Source organism: Ruditapes philippinarum, unplaced genomic scaffold, assembly GCF_026571515.1.
Source record: "Ruditapes philippinarum isolate M1 unplaced genomic scaffold, ASM2657151v2 ctg1031_1_1_1_1, whole genome shotgun sequence".
NCBI lineage: Eukaryota > Metazoa > Mollusca > Bivalvia > Venerida > Veneridae > Ruditapes > Ruditapes philippinarum.
Genome location: NW_026853822.1, coordinates 476,874 through 496,193, shown reverse-complemented (window position 1 = coordinate 496,193; position 19,320 = coordinate 476,874). Strand labels below are relative to the sequence as shown.

General features: G+C 33.7%; 2 protein-coding genes across 2 annotated transcripts; both read right to left on the bottom strand.

The window, feature by feature from the left end:
* Positions 1-2,041: 2,041 nt before the first annotated feature.
* LOC132738057 (fibropellin-1-like) lies at positions 2,042-9,633 on the bottom strand. The gene is made up of 7 exons (XM_060725480.1): positions 9,536-9,633; positions 8,471-8,577; positions 6,286-7,866; positions 5,454-5,933; positions 4,432-4,622; positions 3,041-3,435; positions 2,042-2,577 (listed from the first exon to the last, which is right to left on the bottom strand). The coding sequence occupies exons 1-7, from the start codon at positions 9,631-9,633 to the stop codon at positions 2,400-2,402; spliced, it is 3,030 nt and encodes a 1,009-aa protein (XP_060581463.1). The 3' UTR covers positions 2,042-2,399.
* Positions 9,634-9,748: 115 nt separating this feature from the next.
* Positions 9,749-17,960, bottom strand: LOC132738056 (uncharacterized). The gene is made up of 10 exons (XM_060725479.1): positions 17,845-17,960; positions 17,217-17,461; positions 16,191-16,293; positions 15,275-15,441; positions 14,455-14,606; positions 14,103-14,253; positions 13,202-13,394; positions 12,787-12,926; positions 11,002-11,131; positions 9,749-9,886 (listed from the first exon to the last, which is right to left on the bottom strand). The coding sequence occupies exons 1-10, from the start codon at positions 17,878-17,880 to the stop codon at positions 9,749-9,751; spliced, it is 1,455 nt and encodes a 484-aa protein (XP_060581462.1). The 5' UTR covers positions 17,881-17,960.
* Positions 17,961-19,320: the final 1,360 nt, after the last annotated feature.

Here is a 19,320-nt window from a genome sequence, read left to right as displayed (position 1 = left end):
TTAGCCCGCCCACTTCACACTGCCAGGTAATGTATCATAACGTTTTTATGATCAATCAATAAAGTTTTAGATTTTAGCCCGCTGGCCCGCCAGCCCGCCCAGTTCACACTGCTAGCCCGCTACACTGTCAGCCCGTCCAATTCACACTGCTAGGAAATGTATCATGAGGTTTTAATGTTCAATCAATAAAGTTTTAGATTTTAGCCCGCTGGCCCGCCAGCCCGCCCAGTTCACACTGCTAGCCCGCTACACTGTTAGCCCGCCCACTTCACACTGCTAGGAAATGTATCATGAGGTTTTAATGTTCAATCAATAAAGTTTTAGATTTTACCCCGCTGGCCCGCCAGCCCGCCCAGTTCACACTGCTAGCCCGCCCACTTTACACTGCCAGGTAATGTATCATAACGTTTTTATGTTCAATCAATAAAGTTTTAGATTTTAGCCCGCTGGCCCGCCAGCCCGCCCAGTTCACACTGCTAGCCCGCTACACTGTTAGCCCGCCCAACTTCACACTGCCAGGTAATGTATCATATCATTTTTATGTTCAATCAATAAAGTTTTAGATTTTACCCCGCTGGCCCGCCAGCCCGCCCAGTTCACACTGCTAGCCCGCTACACTGCTAGCCCGCCCACTTCACACTGCCAGGTAATGTATCATAACATTTTTATGTTGAATCAATAAAGTTTTAGATTTTAGCCCGCTGGCCCGCCAGCCCGCCCAGTTCACACTGCTAGCCGGCTACACTGTCAGCCCGTCCAATTTACACTGCTAGGAAATGTATCATGAGGTTTTTATGTTGAATCAATAAAGTTTTAGATTTTAGCCCGCTGGCCCGCCAGCCCGCCCAGTTCACACTGCCATTCCGCTAGACTGCTAGCCCGCCCAGTTCACACTGTTAGCCCTCCGGCCCGCCAGCCCGCCCTGTTCACAATGTTATCCCGCTAGACTGCCAGCCCGTTCAGTTCACAATGTTAGCCCGCTAGAATGCTAGCCCGCTCAGTTCACACTGTTAGCCCGCTAGACTGCTAGCCCGCCCTGTTCACACTGTTAGCCCGCTAGACTGCCAACCCGCTCAGTTCATACTGTTAGTCCGCTAGACTGCTAGCCCGCTCAGTTCACACTGTTAGCCCGCTAGACTGCTAGCCCGCCCAGTTCACACTGTTAGCCGCGCCAGACTGTCAGCCCGTTAGCCCGCGTACTTCACGACCATAATTTTAACTTGTCTTTGTGGAAAAAAACAATATCTATTTCATTAATTTTGTAGCGTTTTTTTTTTCTTCAGATCGACTAGAATTTAAGACCCTAGCTTGCACGTTCTGAAATGGGGTGAAAAATATGTAGAACTTCTATTTCAAAATATTGACCTAAAATGCACCAGAAGCCACCCTATAACATGAAGCATTTCAATGGTAAAAGATTATACTAAAACAGAAACATTTCTGTAATTGTTTATATTACAATTCTTCCTAAAATTTGATAACAATCACATTGGTTTACTTTTTCCCTGATAATTGATAAAATTACTAACATTAAATTGTTGTTATTTATTTATGGCACTTGACATGATGGTTATTTTAAAAGTGACATTGAATTAATGACCTTGACCATCAAGATCAAACATGAAATTTCAATTTTATCTATAACAATTTTTTTTTGTTTTGAAGGAGTACTCTTTACCATTATATTCTTCCTTAGAAACAGGAAAAAGTGGAGCATGGGCCCCGCGAGGCAATGGCTCTTGTAAAAATGATCAACTGGACTTGTGCGTTTCAAGATCAACAGCCTTTTACTTGAAGTTATGTCCATATGTGTTTCAGTTTTGCTATAAGTCATGCACCCCAGTTCGTAGGTTTTAAATACCATGTTATATTGGTCTAGGACAATAACTTGTGTGCACAGTTTCAGATCATTCGCTCACTTCGTTTTTATCCAGGATAGTTATTGTAATTGGAAAAAAATGACTTGAAATTGAAAAGCGTTGCAACGCTTTTCACTACAATTGAGCAAAAAAAATAAATAAAAAAATACGATTTACTTTATATTTGAGAATAATTCTTCATTATCATTTGTATACCCTTTTGTTTGATATGCTCAAATGTTCTAAATAAGAAATTCAAATTTTATACTTTTTAAACTTTTGGACCTCAGTTGAGTTCCTTTAAGAGAGCATATTAAACTGTTTCAGCTGACGAAATAGCAAACAAGTTTGTTAAGTGTGATAATCATCAGTTGAGTAAAGAATCTGATGTATTAGAAAAATGTTTTCCACATCATACTACACAAACACAGCCATATTATTTCATTTTTTTTGTAAAAATATTTTTTTTCATTCATACACATATAATATATATTAGAATCTAATCAAAATGTGATAAAATAGAATCAGTCAATAAATAGTTCAAGGTAATACACAGGACTGGGCACATCCGGGCGAGTAGTCTTTTGTATCACAGAAAGTAGCGTTGCAGTGGATATCTAAGCCTTCCCGATTGGTGGAATATTCAAAATCTTGGAATACAAATTTGGTCTCGTGTGTCGACTGTGATATAATGTGGGTATTGCTGTCAACCTCACACCTGTAATATAATCCGATAACACATCAATAACAATTAATCCCTTACCCATTTTGAACCAAAAGACACCAGGTATAGAGCTAGAGCCAGACCGGCCTGAATCTTCCATACATCCCGATAAAGCTCTGTCTATACTGTTGGCCGACTGACAATAAATTTTCATCTAAGTATCCCAATCATTGACAATAGAAAGTTCCTAAAAAATATCAATAAATGAACAATAATGCAAAACTTTGACTGACAGTATTATTTAAAAGAAAAATGGCGTAGAATTGGTCTTCATCATCAGTTTTTTTATATATTCGCCAGTAATTCTTGAAAGAATTACTTACTCATAGATGCTTCTCTTAATACAATGTAAAACATGATATTAAAAAGGTATCATCACCAACTAATAATTAAAAAAAGATTATGGTATGCAATTCGGGTATCAATATATTGCATGTAAAAATGTCAAAAAGCTTACCCATTTTTGATGATGAAATAGGTCATATTCTTTCCCGCGGCGTCATTTGGCGTCGTGTAACATGTGTGTAGCCTCATTTTTGTTGTCCAGTCGTTTGCCATAGTGTACACTTTAACATAAATGTCGTCTCCAAGATTAATATGTAGCGGATTTCCTGGTAACTCTTGCATGAAATTTACGTCTTTATAAAAAGCCAAATCTATCCGATATTGACCAGAAACTTCTATATGTTGTGTGTTGGCGTCATGATGAACGTGCGATGACGCTGCCTCATTCCTATCGACGTCACACTGAACTGTGAACGTCCATTCGTGTCGTCGAATTATATACGGGTTGATGGGATCATAAATCACGTAGAATAGATCATTTATGTACAGTAGCATATTACCAGATATCTGCGAATCACAAAAAAACAACAATATTTATGATAATTATCTGCAACAATTTCCCTATCAAAATAGTTCTGTCTTTTTAATCGTACCACACTTTTACTTTTTATTAGAAACATAAAATACAATACAAGTTCTATTAAAACTACATGTATAATGTATCGAATTAAGATGATTTATATGTATATTGTATTCAGTGATACAATCTTAGTACTAAGTAATGTTAGTCCTCTGGTATTTTAACACCAATTCTACACCTTTAATGGTGAGTAAATCTGATCATTGTTTAAAAAGAAATAGAAAATTAATATCTATAATCTTGACAGCGAGTAGAACTCATATTACGCTTCACAAAACAAAACAATATGTGAAAATATTGAAGTATTTTTTTATCTTTATCATTGTATAAATCTTGATGTATTTCATAAATTTGTTTTGTATATTGCATTAAGCATTAGTGTAACATAAATTGCTAAATTTGGAAAATTATATAATAGTAGATTAAAAACAAAGTGAAACTATAAGAAAGTTACAAAATATATTTTCCGGTTTCTGGCCGATGAATAATCCAGAGCAAAGTATCATATTTTATTATAATAATAGTACTCTCCTTTGGGATTTACTTCTGTGTTTCTTCAATTTGATTATGAAATAAAGAAACTAGTACGTGGTCTTGAGAAATAAGACAAAGTACATAATTTACAAGTATTTCTTGCAATAAAAGAAGCAAAAATCAAATATGATGAACATTACTTTGTAAGAACACGAGAAAGAGTGAAACAAGTGCCCAATTTCTAAGACTGTGAATATAAGTTTGGAATTCATTTGATCTTTAACGTTATAGATTTGCGTGCATTGAATTCCAAATAGGGTTTAAAGGTAGTCTTATATCAGATACAAAATTTGATTGGCCAACGTTATGTGCAGACTGGACTGGCTCTATGCTTCAAGCAAAGGTCTTTCACATTTAGTACCAGAAGGTCAATGGTTAACAGAGCATACCTGTTTATTTGTAAGGCACTCTTGAAATCCTTGCTGGAACAACAACAAGTTCCCGACTTCTTTGCCACCACACGCATTATCCCCAAAATGTATGTTATTTAGAACTATCACCGGATCCAGTTGTTTCAGTAAAGTTATATTAACAGTTATATTCCAACCAGATCCTGTGCAACCTGCGTCTATAGCGTCTCCTTTAAACAATACACATTTGAGCAGCGTTTGCGACCAGCATGGATCCAGATCAGCCTGCGCATCCGCGCAGTCTGATCAGAATCCATACTGTTCGCTATCAGTTTCTCTACTTGTTATAGTGTTTGCAAGCGAACAGCATGGATCCTGATCAGACTGCGCGGATGCGCAGGCTGGTCTGGATCCATGCTGGTCGCAAACGCATTACGTTGGTTTTGTCGTGACGCGGCATATTGTTTTAAATTGTAGAACAGAAATGCAAAAACACCCTACATATATCATAGTAATTGCTCATGTGTTTCAAGTAACACCATACAAAGAAAGAAACAAACAAAAAATGCCAACATTTTGCATATGAAGTGCCTATCCAAACACCATTTGTAGATTTCAATCATGTAAGAAAAAATAGAATGAAAAAATAGTAAATGTAATCTGATTTCAGCGACCTTACCCGCTAACAAACCATCACTTCACATCTTACTTGTATAGCATCTATGCATCAGAATATCGCCAGCAACCGTAAAGATCAACAGACAATACTAATATACCCTATACTTAAGTTTCAAATAAGTTGCTTTGTAACTGATATTTGACATGACGAATTGCTATAGTATTACTTTCACAATCCATTTTTGACGACCTGTATTAAGACCTTTTTGTATTAAAATCTGGAAACAAAGTGATCCCTTCGGATTTGTGATGAAAGTCCATGTAAAAGTTTTAGACATTTTTAAAAAGACAAAGGGATATCATTCTTATTCTTACAATGTACCTATGTTATAGTCATAAAATGATCGGATGCTTTTGAAATAAATAAATAATCTTATACGTACTCGTTTGTAAAGATGAAATTGATACAGATTCACATAGTTTGCCTGTATAGCCAAAAGGACATTGACAAATAAAAGCTCCATCAATAACTTCGCATGTGCCATTGTTTTTGCATGATTCCTCAGAACAAATCTCGGTGTAATTTTCACAATTCGGTCCAGTATATCCCGGTTGACAGATACATGTATAGCTTGATTGTTCCTCAAAGCAGGTTGCATTATTCTGACATGTATTATATGTACAATAATTGATATCTATCTCACAATTCGGTCCAGTATATCCCGGTTGACAGATACATGTATAGCTTGATTGTTCCTCAATGCAGGTTGCATTATTCTGACATGTATTATATGTACAATAATTGATATCTATCTCACAATTTAGTCCAGTATATCCCGGTTGACAGATACATGTATAGTTTGTTTGTTCCTCAATGCAGGTTGCATTATTCTGACATATATTATATGTACAATAATTGATATCTATCTCACAATTTAGTCCAGTATATCCCGATTGACAGATACATGTATAGTTTGTTTGTTTCCTCAATGCAGGTTGCATTATTCTGACATGTATTATATGTACAATAATTGATATCTATCTCACAATTTAGTCCGAAATATCCCGGTTGACAGATACATGTATAGTTTGTTTGTTCCTCAATGCAGGTTGCATTATTCTGACATGTATTATATGTACAATAATTGATATCTATCTCACAATTTAGTCCAGTATATCCCAGTTGACATATACATGTATAGTTTGTTTGTTCCTCAATACAGGTTGCATTATTCTGACATGTATTATATGTACAATAATTGATATCTATCTCACAATTTAGTCCAGTATATCCCGGTTGACAGATACATGTATAGCTAGTTTGTTCCTCAATGCAGGTAGCATTATTCTGACATGTATTATCTGCACAAAAACTGATATCTATCTCACAGTTTAGTCCGGTATATCCCGGTTGGCAGATACATGTATAGTTTGTTTGTTCTTCAATGCAGGTTGCATTGTTCTGACATGTATTATTTGTACAATAATTGATATCTACCTCACAATTTAGTCCGGAATATCCCGGTTGACAAATACATGTATAGCTTGTTTGTTCTTCAATGCAGGTGGCATTGTTCAGGCATGTATTATTTGTACAATAATTGATATCTATCTCACAATTTAGTCCAGAATATCCTGGTTGACAAATGCATGTATAGCTTGTTTGTTCTTCAATGCAGGTGGCATTGTTCAGGCATGTATTATTTATACAATAATTGATATCTACCTCACAATTTAGTCCGGAATATCCTGGTTGACAGATACATGTATAGTGTGTTTGTTCCTCAATGCAGGTGGCATTGTTCAGGCATGTATTATTTGTACAATAATTGATATCTATCTCACAATTTAGTCCGGAATATCCCGGTTGACAGATACATGTATAGTGTGATTGTTCCTCAATGCAGGTGGCATTGTTCAGGCATGTATTATTTGTACAATAATTGATATCTATCTCACAATTTAGTCCAGAATATCCTGGTTGACAGATACATGTATTGTTCGTTTGTTCCTCAATGCAGACTGCATTGTTCAGGCATGTATTGTTTGTACAAAAATTTATATCTACCTCACAATTTAGTCCGGAATATCCCGGTTGACAGAAACATGTATAGTGTGTTTGTTCCTCGATGCAGGTTGCATTGTTCTGACATGTAATATTTGTACAATAATTGATATCTATCTCACAGTTTAGTCCGGTATATCCCGGTTGGCAGATACATGTATAGTTTGTTTGTTCTTCAATGCAGGTTGCATTGTTCTGACATGTATTGGTTGTACAATAATCGATATCTACCTCACAATTTAGTCCGGAATATCGCGGTTGACAGATACATGTATAGTGTGTTTGTTCCTCAATGCAGATTGCATTGTTCAGGCATGTATTATTTGTACAATAATTGATATCTTCCTCACAATTTAGTCCAGTATATCCTGGTCGACATATACATGTATAATTAGTTTGTTCATAAAGACAGGTAGCGTTGTTCTGACATGGGGCAGTGTTGCAATAATCAATGTCCCTGTCACAGTTCAATCCTTCAAAACCGTCATCACATACACACGAATGTATGTTCACATCATTTGAACAACGCCCATGTTTGCATAAATTATTGTAACAAAAATCTCTCTCGTCGCAATTGAAGTTCTTGTATCCATCTTCACAGGTTGTATTACTTGTTATGTCATCCAAAAAATGATACGTTTTGTTGTAAGGAAGTATATAGTTTGATACCACGTTACATCTTTCCCCTGCAAAACCATCTGGACACTGGCATACACCGTGATTACATATTCCTTTCCTACAGTGATAGTCTATTTGTAATGACGAGGCATCTTGGTTAATGGTATGTAAGTCTGTAAAGATTACAAATATATAGCATTATCATAAAGTTACTCTAGCGATTTACTTAATAATTTACGATAATAACGTTGCCAAGCTCTTGAAAAACAAATGTCAAGCAGAATCATTAAATTATTTTCTAGACATAAATGTATCGGCCTGCAAGGGAGTATCCCTGCACTACCAAGACTTTTCTGTGTGAATAGAGCAATTGCCTTCCTCGTGTTATTTGGTTAGCTAACTCTCAAAAGTTTCGTGATAAATTAAAACCCATTTGACAGCCGCAGTGTTTTACCGCTCATATACAGAGGTACTATCACCTACATCAACAATCTTTCAAAAAGCGCTGTTGGTAGATTTAAGAATTTAGTGTAATTCATTTGAATAATGCAATTTAATTCATTTATCATTCAGTCGAACCAATACCAATTAATCTCTTACAATAAAAAAAACACGGATTTTCAATATAGTAGAACATACGATAACTTTTTATTTTATTTCAAGTATGTACAACGTCTGTAAGATAGTTATTATTATGTCAACTGGATCTTTGACCATAATTATGAAAGAGTGTCTTTACAATCTAACGTTTGCCTCATAAATCAGTAAGATACATACCGATACATTGTCCAATGTTGCAATTGATGTTGTCAGTAGGACATGTCTCGTTGCAAGCTTTACCATAGAATCCAGTAGAACACCAGACCATTATTTCAATATCAACACTTAAATGAAATATATAATTCAGCATATCTAAAAATTGGTATTCTTTACAATTTAAGTCATTAGTGCCATCGCATCCTATATTTTAGAAGCAAAAAAGGAGAAGATATATAAAGCATTTAACGCACTTCACTTGCCACTAAATTACGTTACTGTCCGAACGCTGAAGTCGATATTTAAAAAGATTATATTTCCTTTTTGGATGATGGGTTTAACGTCGCACCAACACAGTATAGGTCATATAGCGACTTTCCAGCTTTACTGGTGGAGGAAGATCTCAGGTGACCCTCTGTACATAATTTCTGACAAAACGGCACCTGCGTAGAACCACCGACGTTCCGTAAGCTAGCTGGATAGCTTTGTCACACGAAGAATCCGCTGGCGCGGCGAGGCAAGTGGTTTGAACGACTTAAACCACTTGGCCACGGGTGACCCATTGAACGCTTAGAACTTCTGTACATAGACCCATACCAACCATTCTTTGATGTCTGGGAAGACTTAATAATTTTGTTACTTTATTTCTATCTTAAAAAGAAAGAAAATATATCAAATGCTAACAAGGAAAAAAATGGGCTGCTCAAAATATCAGATCAAGAATTTAGCAGCATCTAGATCTGTCGTGAGCAAAACAATTCATCTCACAACAAATTGACATCCTTATCTGGTTTCATTTGTTTGTATGTCGCTAGACAATGATTATATGCACAAATCAAAACATTTATCAAATACCTACTTGTAATGGAGTTAACGTTCTAATACCATGTAAACCTGTTTTAAATATGATTCCGGATGTTTAAACATTGGTAAGTCATTCATTTTTCTAATAATTGTCTGATAAATAATGCACGTATACTTCGAATTGTCCTTTATATGAACAATTCTATTTTGGTAAACTTTTCTCCCTAATTACAATTACAATTACAATTCGAGTCGTACAGCATACAACTAAAGAAAACTTACCTGACATTTATGAAAATGTTCGTCTTACTTATCAATATAACTCTTGCTAGAAGATAACTTGAACTAACAACGTCAACATTGTCTAATTCGATGTCCATGAACGCGATAGGTTCTTTGTTCTTGTCGGTTTGATAGATTTCCAACTTGATTTTGTCATTTTTATCCTGTATAAAAAGAGGGGGGGGGGGAAACATACAAAACGTTTAATACAAGTTATGTGATTATAGGTCTTGCTAGAAGATAACTTGAACTAACAACGTCAACATTGTCTAATTTGATGTCCATGATCGCAATAAGTTCTTTGTTGTTGTCGTTTTGATAGATTTCCAACTTGATTAAGTCGTGTGTATTCTAAAGTGAAAAATAAAGGTTTACTAGACTCTTTTGTGCATTATCAATTACAAATATACAATACAATACAATACAAATACTTAAATTGCAAATAAAACATTATTACAATGTTTATAGCAAAATTATATATGTACATATCGTATTATTAAAATTCAATATTTTCATGTTCCCTAAGAATTTGCGATATATTAATGATAACAGTATAAATACAATTATGGTAAATCAATAAAAACTATAGTAATAAAACTACAATAAATTACAAAAAATGAACATTTAATATAATTTATATAGATAATTCTACAGAGAAATAGAGTCAATGTATGCATATGTACGATAATTCTCATTCAACTCAATAAAGCTACAATAGAAAAACAATAAAAAGGTACACCGAATGAATCAACTCAATGGCGCTTTGTAGTTCTGTGATCTCGACTGATAATACAAGCTGAATTGTCCGGGTCTTCAATATTATACTGTGAATAATATATATCAATGTGCGAATCGTACGACCCGGACGCACCACTAGCAAATGGTTTTGTCAATCTTTTGAAGGACAGCATGCCAGCGGGTGGCTATGCCCAACTACCACTTAAATGACTTACTTTAGTAATTAATTGACACCACTGTTATTTTCTTTTCTTTACTTTTTATATGGCATGCGTTAAATACCATAATCCATATTGTCCATACACGAATATATGATATTTAATTAGGTAACTCTTTCTCAGCATAGTATGCTGGTATGAATCTAAATGTGATTTGTCTTTTAAATAAGTACATGTTCTTTTCCTTCCTTTTGGTGTCTTTTGTTTTTAATTTCCAATGCTGGCACTCGTGAGTATACAAAAAACTAATAAATTTAGCTTAGCAAAATAAAGCCATATGACATTGCAAATATTTATGCATTTACAGAAATTGTGCTGTATTGATAAAATGGGTAAATAGATTTACTTTTTGACCAAAAATAGGCCAATACGTTTGTTGATAGACAGCTTTATTAAGGTGAATCTCTAAGTTATCGTTGGAAGTAAGGAAATATTGTCCTTAAATAAGTGTGAAATACATATGATTTAAAACATCGGCATAAGGTTTTATGAATAATAAGAAACAATTACCCATGTTTTACTGCTATGCCAAAACAGGGTGTTATTTGTCTTTTCCGTCGGATTCAATTCGTCAACAAGGTTCCCAAAGCAATCCATTAGATTAGTAGCCGGGGAATGTTTACGAAGTGTATGCTCAACGCTGCAAATTTGTAATGAAAATGAAACAAAAAATCAGAGTATTTTCACTATTTGCTTTAAAAAGAGTTTTATAGTTGAAATAAACTAAGGTATTACGTTAAGAGTAAAGGAAATCTTGTATACACTCCTCCTTTATTGTAAATATAATTTATGGAAAAATGACATATCTATCCCAATACCTATATTTATACGATCAATTAACAAACGTTCAGTGTGTTTCTCTATATTTAACAGCAAACTAAAGGCTGTTTCCCCTAGCCCAAAATAGGGATAATTTCCCCTTAAAATGCTTTATTTTCGCCTGAAATGTCCTCTGCACATTCTTCACTAGAACCATGACTCAGCAGCAGCCGACTAACTAAATTTTACTGACTTAAAGACAAAAAGCGAAAGCAGATACCCTCTGCAATGTAACATGGATCTTGAATCGAAATTGAAAATTCAATAAAATGTGTGGATAAATTCCATTCATAGCTGTTAGAATTTGATTTTAGGATTCGCCCATTTTTGATTTAGCATGCTTTATTCTCCCATTTAGATAGCCACGGTTTGATTTGAAAATTGAAAACAATTCACTGACGTTAAAATCGTCCGAATAACGTGATAGGTCGAGCGTTGAACTGTGAATATGGCGACCCGGGAAGTCACTTTCGTTGTGAATGACCATAAATACCTTTTTACGGTTATTTGAACAGTGTCTCTGCTCTAGTAATAAGTAACAAGTTCATTGCGAAAGTGGTGACAACTAGTACTGGTAAACTACTTTACAGCCTGCCTTTGAACGATGCGATGGCTGAGCTGTACTTTGGTAAATTCAATGTGGCTCACTTCAGTGATCCGAAAGGTGAACTACCAACACCAACAACAAATTAATAAAGAGAATTATGAATAAGACGGCAATATTCCACCATACTTAAAGAAACAACTTAATATTTTAGCGTATTTCACTAAACAAAATCACACATATTTAGTACAATAGAAATGATGAGAAATTCGACATGAAAGGAGAAAAGGCAACCTATTAAATTCAATAAATTTGATCTTATAAATTTGATCGTCTGTTACGTCTTTGCCGAGTTTATTACATTATGGTCTATTCTCTCAAACACGTTTGAATTCAAATTAAAAAGTCCTTGTTCTTAATTGTCACATATTATACATTTGAAATGCTTCATATCTAACGATCGTGATTTATTTCTTATTCAAATGACACAAGACCACGATTTACCTTACACTTTGCAATGAGTTATTTGCTATCTTTAAAACATATTCTTGCTAGAGTAATTTATTTTATTTAAATTTCAGAATCTATTTGCACCACCTTCTGGTACGCTTCTTTGACTTAACAATACTGGTGCAATAAGAAGATTCACGATAGAGTCTGAAACTTCGTTGATTTGTCCAGAGTAAGATATGCTAAATATTAATTTCTCATAATTTATTACAAATAAGTATTTTCTTAGAATCTGATACTTTGTAGTTTTAACAACTCTTTACATTTCTTATAGCATTTTATCTTAAAATTTTGTAAATCGTATAGCATTTAAAACTGCATTCCGTCTTTATAAGATTATTCAAGTCTTATATAGGTACATGTATATTTTATTTAGTACTAGTTAATTACACTTCTTACATTTTTATTCATATATCACTTACCCTTGGTATGTAAAATGAAAAGACGGTGTACAGCCACGTGCTGGACAATTTTGCTTTGTTAATCCTCTGAAGTCATTTGTGAAGTATATGTTGTTAGGATTCTCGAATCGTTTTAGTCGTAAAAGTAGTTGAAAATTACCCTGAAAACATAACGAGAGGTTTAGCAGTGGATAAAAATACAACAGAAAAATAATTACACTTTTCAATTATTCATTCTTTCATTTTGTTCAAATGTTTATAATTATGGCATAAATTTGACGCTATGCATACATACTTAACCTTTAATGATTGATTTACAATAACATCAGCATGTTACTTAGAAGGTTTTATATTCCTCGAGATAGACAATGTCATTTTTATAGATGCATGGATAAACATAGCACATACAGATATTTGTATATGAAAGAGGCATTACCAGATTGTGAGCATTACTGAAGTCATCACGCAGAACAGGGTCTATGAAATATTGTCTCTCCTCATATGAAGACAGGAACATCAGTGCTTGCATTAACTTGAGGTCGGATACTTCGATAAACTTTTTGGCTATTGAAAGTAGTGACGAATGGCGCAGATTGCAGTGGCTGCTAAACACAACTCTTAGTAAATTACTGAAATAATTCAAAAACGAATTTAGAGGACAATGTGCGGACAAAATAAAGTAAAACAAAATCCCTAAAGAAAGCCCAAAACGGCAAAATTGAAAATGTGAATTGCAGGCTCGGTTTGATTGAGCCTGTTCATGGACGATTCTGGAAAGTGCAGGTAACCATCCATGGCCTCTAGCACTGGCTTAAGCAGAATTCAAAATTTAAACACGAAAATGATGAAAATGTTGAATTTAGAAACATCCTTAGATGTGCTCATACAGCGGTTATCATGGAACCTTCAATGTGACACAGTAGTGCCATTCCATGAAAAGCAGCGTATTGTCCCCAAGTAAAAGAATGCGAGCGCCCTAAACGAAATATCAATGGGCGGAGGAAAATAAAATTGAATTTTGAAAGGGGATTTGAGGTTATGCAGCCTGCATACTGCAGATAATTCAAAATAATACAATGTCTTGTAAGACATTTCAAAATCATATCCCAAAACAAACCAGAACTATAACATGAAAATGCATTATTAACTTATGAATAAAAGGAACAGTATTGATGAAATAATCACTTCAAAAGAATTTGATGAACAAGGTGCAATGCAGTATTATATATGTACATGTATATGGTTTATTTCTATACAATATTTATTTAATACAAGTAATTTCATTTCAATATATGGTCCTCATGAAAGCAAGATATATCTGCTCGTTTAATACAAACCTGTCATAGCGTACACTCTGGATCTGTATTGAAACGTCCTTAGCTATTGAAGAACAGACTCTGTCAGCTATAAACCTTGAAAGTTGTGCTTCAAGAATCTGTTTGGTAAATTTGTATGGTCTTTTGGTTATAAAAGTGATCTTTGACGTTTCTGTAAATCACATAAAACAGGTAAAATTTATAATGTATAGTTTATTCAGAAATTCTACCGCTCATATAATTTTCACATTCAATATACATGTTTCATAAACATATCGGATGTCATTTCTAAAATCGTTATTACTTTTAAGGCTACATAATGAAAATGAAGATTGAGGGAGTTGACATTGTTAAATACTGATTATTTTCCTACCTTCAGTCGTACAATCGAGTTCTGCATCAAACGTTCTATTCCTGAAGTTGTAATGAACACTTTGAAGATTATTTGTCGGTATATTTTCGGAACAGTGTTGTCGAGGATCGTACCAGTTTGATTCACAAAACGCTGTTTTTTGTAGATCTATCCTGTAATATTAATATAAGAATATGTTCAATATTGATTTTTTTAAAATACCGAATTTCAAACAAAATAAAGTTATTACATCTTCTTAGCATGAATGTTGTCTTTGAATTGTTTCCTTCTTTTCAACGAATGATATGTTTACATTGATAAGAATGATATCCAAGACAGGTTATCGGAGCTTGCTACTTACAGGCCCATTATGCCTCAGAAATGATATCATTTTTATTTCTCAAAAACTTTTGATTTTAGTATCTTGTTACAGTTTTAAGTTACAATTTAAATGTTACAGTTGCAACATAGATGTATCTTCTCCTTCTGTTGGCAATGGGTATAATTACAGTGATTGTGCATTTTGCTTGGAAGGCAAAATACTACTTTGTTTACATTTTGCTACTTTTGCGACACATTACTGCACATTCAGCGCAACTTTCCTCAGTTGTTAAACACCTAATTTGCTCTAAATCCAATATCAAAACATCGTTAAACACGTGTTTGACATTTCCAAAGAATAAAAATATGGATTTCTGAGGCATAATGTGCATGAATAAGATATTCATTGATAGTGTTGATAATTTGCTTGTTCTCTAAACATATCAATGATAGAAATTATCTCATTTAATATAGTTCAGTTTTATTTTCTATCAAAACACCGAGTGAATAATACACATACGACGATGCATTGTTTTGAAGTCTGAAAGTAAACATTCGGCTTAACCAGAAGGAACCAGACGGTGGTCGACTGTACTTTGTGGCAAAGCTATCAATTTTGGACTCAATGGTCAAACCAGTCCGTATATTTGTTTTAACTTCAGTTACGTCAATATTAATTGTCTGATCCTGAAAAAAAGAAAATAGAAAAATCATATAACTTAAAGAATATCTTTTAGGCTAGCTATGATATTTTTGAAAAAAAAGAGTTCATATTTACAGTTGCAATTATTTTGACATAAGCAGTCCATACACGTTATTTTAAGAGCTTTTTTTCATTAAACAAGCTTTTGAATTACATTACCATCTTGTTAAGATGATATCAAGGGGTTTTATTTGTGCTCAAAGTGATCCTGAAAAAAACATGGTTACACCTGCACATACAGAAATAGAGAATGTTTTTCTTAAGATGAAAACATAACAAAAAGTACGATTATTTGATGAATGTGAGAACTGTCTCTTTTTGCCTCGCGCTCTAAGCTTTTTTGTAGAAAAGTCAGAAATTGTTCGGGCATTAAAAAGATGGCAATAACTGTCGAAGGATACCCATATCTCTTTAGTGTTATATTGTCATCTATCCCTCAATACACAAAACTTATACCATTAATTATATTAGCCGCGTCATGACAAAACCAACATAATGGGTTTGCGAACAGCATGGATGCAGACCAGCTTGCGCATCTGTGCAGTCTGATCAGTATCCATGCTGTTCGCTATCAGTTTCTCTACTTGTTATAGGGTTTGTAAGCGAACATTATGGATCCTGATCAGACTGCGCGGATGTGCAGGCTGGTCTGGATCCATGCTGGTCGCAAACGCATAACGTTGGTTTTGCCATGACACGGCTAAAATCAAAAGTATACAACACAAGTATTTACCCTGATGCTTTGAACGTTGAGCCGCTCGACGCCATAATTCTCGTCGTAAATTCTACCAGTGTCGTAGTTATAGGTAATATTGAATAGGTATGTGTCACATTTACTGAAAAATAGTAAAACAATGTTTTACGTTTCATTGAATCCAAAGAAGATTTAATTTAGTTCCAGACGGTGTCGGGAGGGGTGTTGGAGATGTCTTCAAAGTATTTTTTCCCTTCTCTACAGTTAAGAGATTAAACCTAACCTGAAACGGTTATTTTTTCATGTTTCTTGATGTTATCTCTGTTTCAAATATTATTACACCCTTCATAATATTAAATACCACTGGTCCCCAATTTCAAGAAGATCTTGCTTTTAATCACGTGAACAATGGAATGTAGTTATCAAGTTTGACAAATGACGAAAAACTGAATATAAGATAAGTGATTGAAGGTATTGAATAATCAAAAAGCTATTGAAATGCTTAGTATAATTATAGCAAGATTTTTATGACAGTTTTCAATATTCTAATCATGAATTAACTTATTCATTATTTACCACTAGATCTGAAACCTTCACAGTCCTTCATTCAAGTTTTGGTCATGTAGTTTCAGGATGTAAATAAAGTTCAGTTATATGTAAACATTATTCAAATCACTTTTATTGACTGACTGCTTATTTGAGTTAGCAAAAGCTTTTTTCTTTTAGGGTTTTTGAGCTTAGAAGGTTCTATTCAAATCGAAAGCTATACATTTAAAAAAAATGGGAATAATAGAAGTTTAGTTTGAAAGTAACGGTCTTTTGAAGCATGATCTGAGCAATGGTGCTTTCTAATTTGGCTTGTTTGTCCTGTTACAAAGTATTTTTGTATTGGTTACACTATCCAACAAAATATAGAATAACTAATAATTCTTTTTATTCGATAACATAGCAGTCCGGATTGGTTTTCCGATGACATCATACGAGCTGGAAAATGTTATAAATCTATTACATTGTACATCAATGAAAATAATTCATATATGAACAGTTACATAATCAACACCTTACCTCTCAATACAAATAGAGAAGACAGTTTTACAAAAATGGGCACAGTTTTGTAACGGCATCTTATAACAGCACGAGTCAGATCCTGATGTAGATACAGGCATGTTACCACCAGATCCTGATGTAGATACAGGCATGTTACCACCAGATCGCTGTAGTATACCGGTATTTGTATAATTCAGTATTTTCACATAGAGCATAGTATGATAGACTGTTTGGTTGGCACATGCGACTGATAGTGGCAGCATCTTAAAGAAAAAAGAACTTCATCACTATTTTATGGCTCATCTCTTTCAGAAGGCCTTTCGGACCTTTTGGAAATAACAATAACATTTCACAAAAAGGTAATAAAGACATAGCAAATGAAAATGAATGTTTCATCATTTATTTTGTATTTGTATTTCTCTTATTCAAAATTTAGATAATTAACAGAGAAGCGACGATCGAAAAAAAAAGGCATAAATAAAAACATGAAACAATAAAATACTGATATTGTAGTTCATAGCCAACATAAATTGCATACAAAAACACAAAATGAAATATTTTTGAAACAAAAAAAAAGAAAACAAAAAAAAACCCCAAAAAAACCAACAACAAAAAACAACAGAAAAACGCTAATATATGTACATACCAGAAAGCACACAACAAAACTTTTTAACACAGCCATATTTAGGTAAATGTTACGTAAATTAACCTTAGAATAATCTTGTTTGGATAAATATTAACAAATATATTTGTACATTTGCACATCATATGCAATGTAACATCTAAATTTAAAATACACTAAACAACTTAGTGACCGAACGCACTGAAAGAAGAGGTGGTACATTATGGAAAATTACAATAAGTCATATAATATTATGTATAATTCAAGTGATCTCTTGACCATACTTGATAATCAAACATTCTGTAACAAAGAATAATCTTAATGCAGTTAAAGAAATGGATGCTTAAAATGAATTGGTCTTGTAAAACATCTCTTTTCTTTTGTACAGAAGTATATGATATCTTTAAACGAGTGTTTGCTAGTGTACATTCTATCGTCTATTTCGGTCGGGTGAATGATAATTTTATACAATTGAAGTGCAAAATGAGAGGAGAGGCTCAGTTTCTTTTATCAATAAAAGGTCAAATAGGTTTATCAAATGTCGGCAATATCGGCTAATTTCGCCATTTTCCGATTGAAACTAGAGTCAAGATAACAAAGAGCTTAAAAGTTATTGTTCACTCACTGCTTTAAAAATGAATATAAAAAGCAATGTTTTACACGTGACGTAAAAATGTGAGGATGGAGCATAAGTTTTAGAGTGAATCTCAAGCTTTCGTTTACATTGATGTTAATACACAAGGATAAATAAACAAAACTAGAGCTCAGCTTTTTAAATGTAAAACTAATGCACATCGTGTTGTTGCAATCACCAGATGCTTATCTTTTTTCTGGTAATTTTATAATCATTTCTGTTTGTTTTGTTTTTTTCGATGCAAGAATTTTGATTAAATTCGTCTTTATATCACATAGAACATTTCTGCAATAATTAATGTTGTTTCAAAAAAGCCAGTTTGGGTGATCACGTGATATTTGTTAACGATATCATTGTGTCACAGCTATTGGTTTATCCTAATGTTTCGTAATAACTAATATTCGAATAATGAACATACACCTAATCATAGTACATATTCCTCACAGGTTGCCTTTTTACTTCTTCCTACATGATTGAAGACATTTCATCAAACTATTGCAGCAAAGAAACATTTCTGCAAGCATAACGGAAAAAAGTTGAAGAGCAACAATGGAAAGTTCTATACCATTGGAATCAGCAATTGTGGTATTGAGTGATTTTATCTTTCTCTCTCTTTTATTTAAAAACACAAACACAACACAACCAACGCAACACCATAACAATTAACTAGTTTTAAATACATAACATTTCGAACAATCAATTAAATTGTAGACTGTTTCTAAATTCAACTTATATTTATATTTTAATGGTTTGAACTAATTATTGTTGTCATAATTCTTATTATCTTTTCTGTTTTTTAGTTCCTTGTAAACAGGCTTAATAAGATTAAATTTTACCTTGTCCGGTTTGGCGAATTTGGCCCCCCT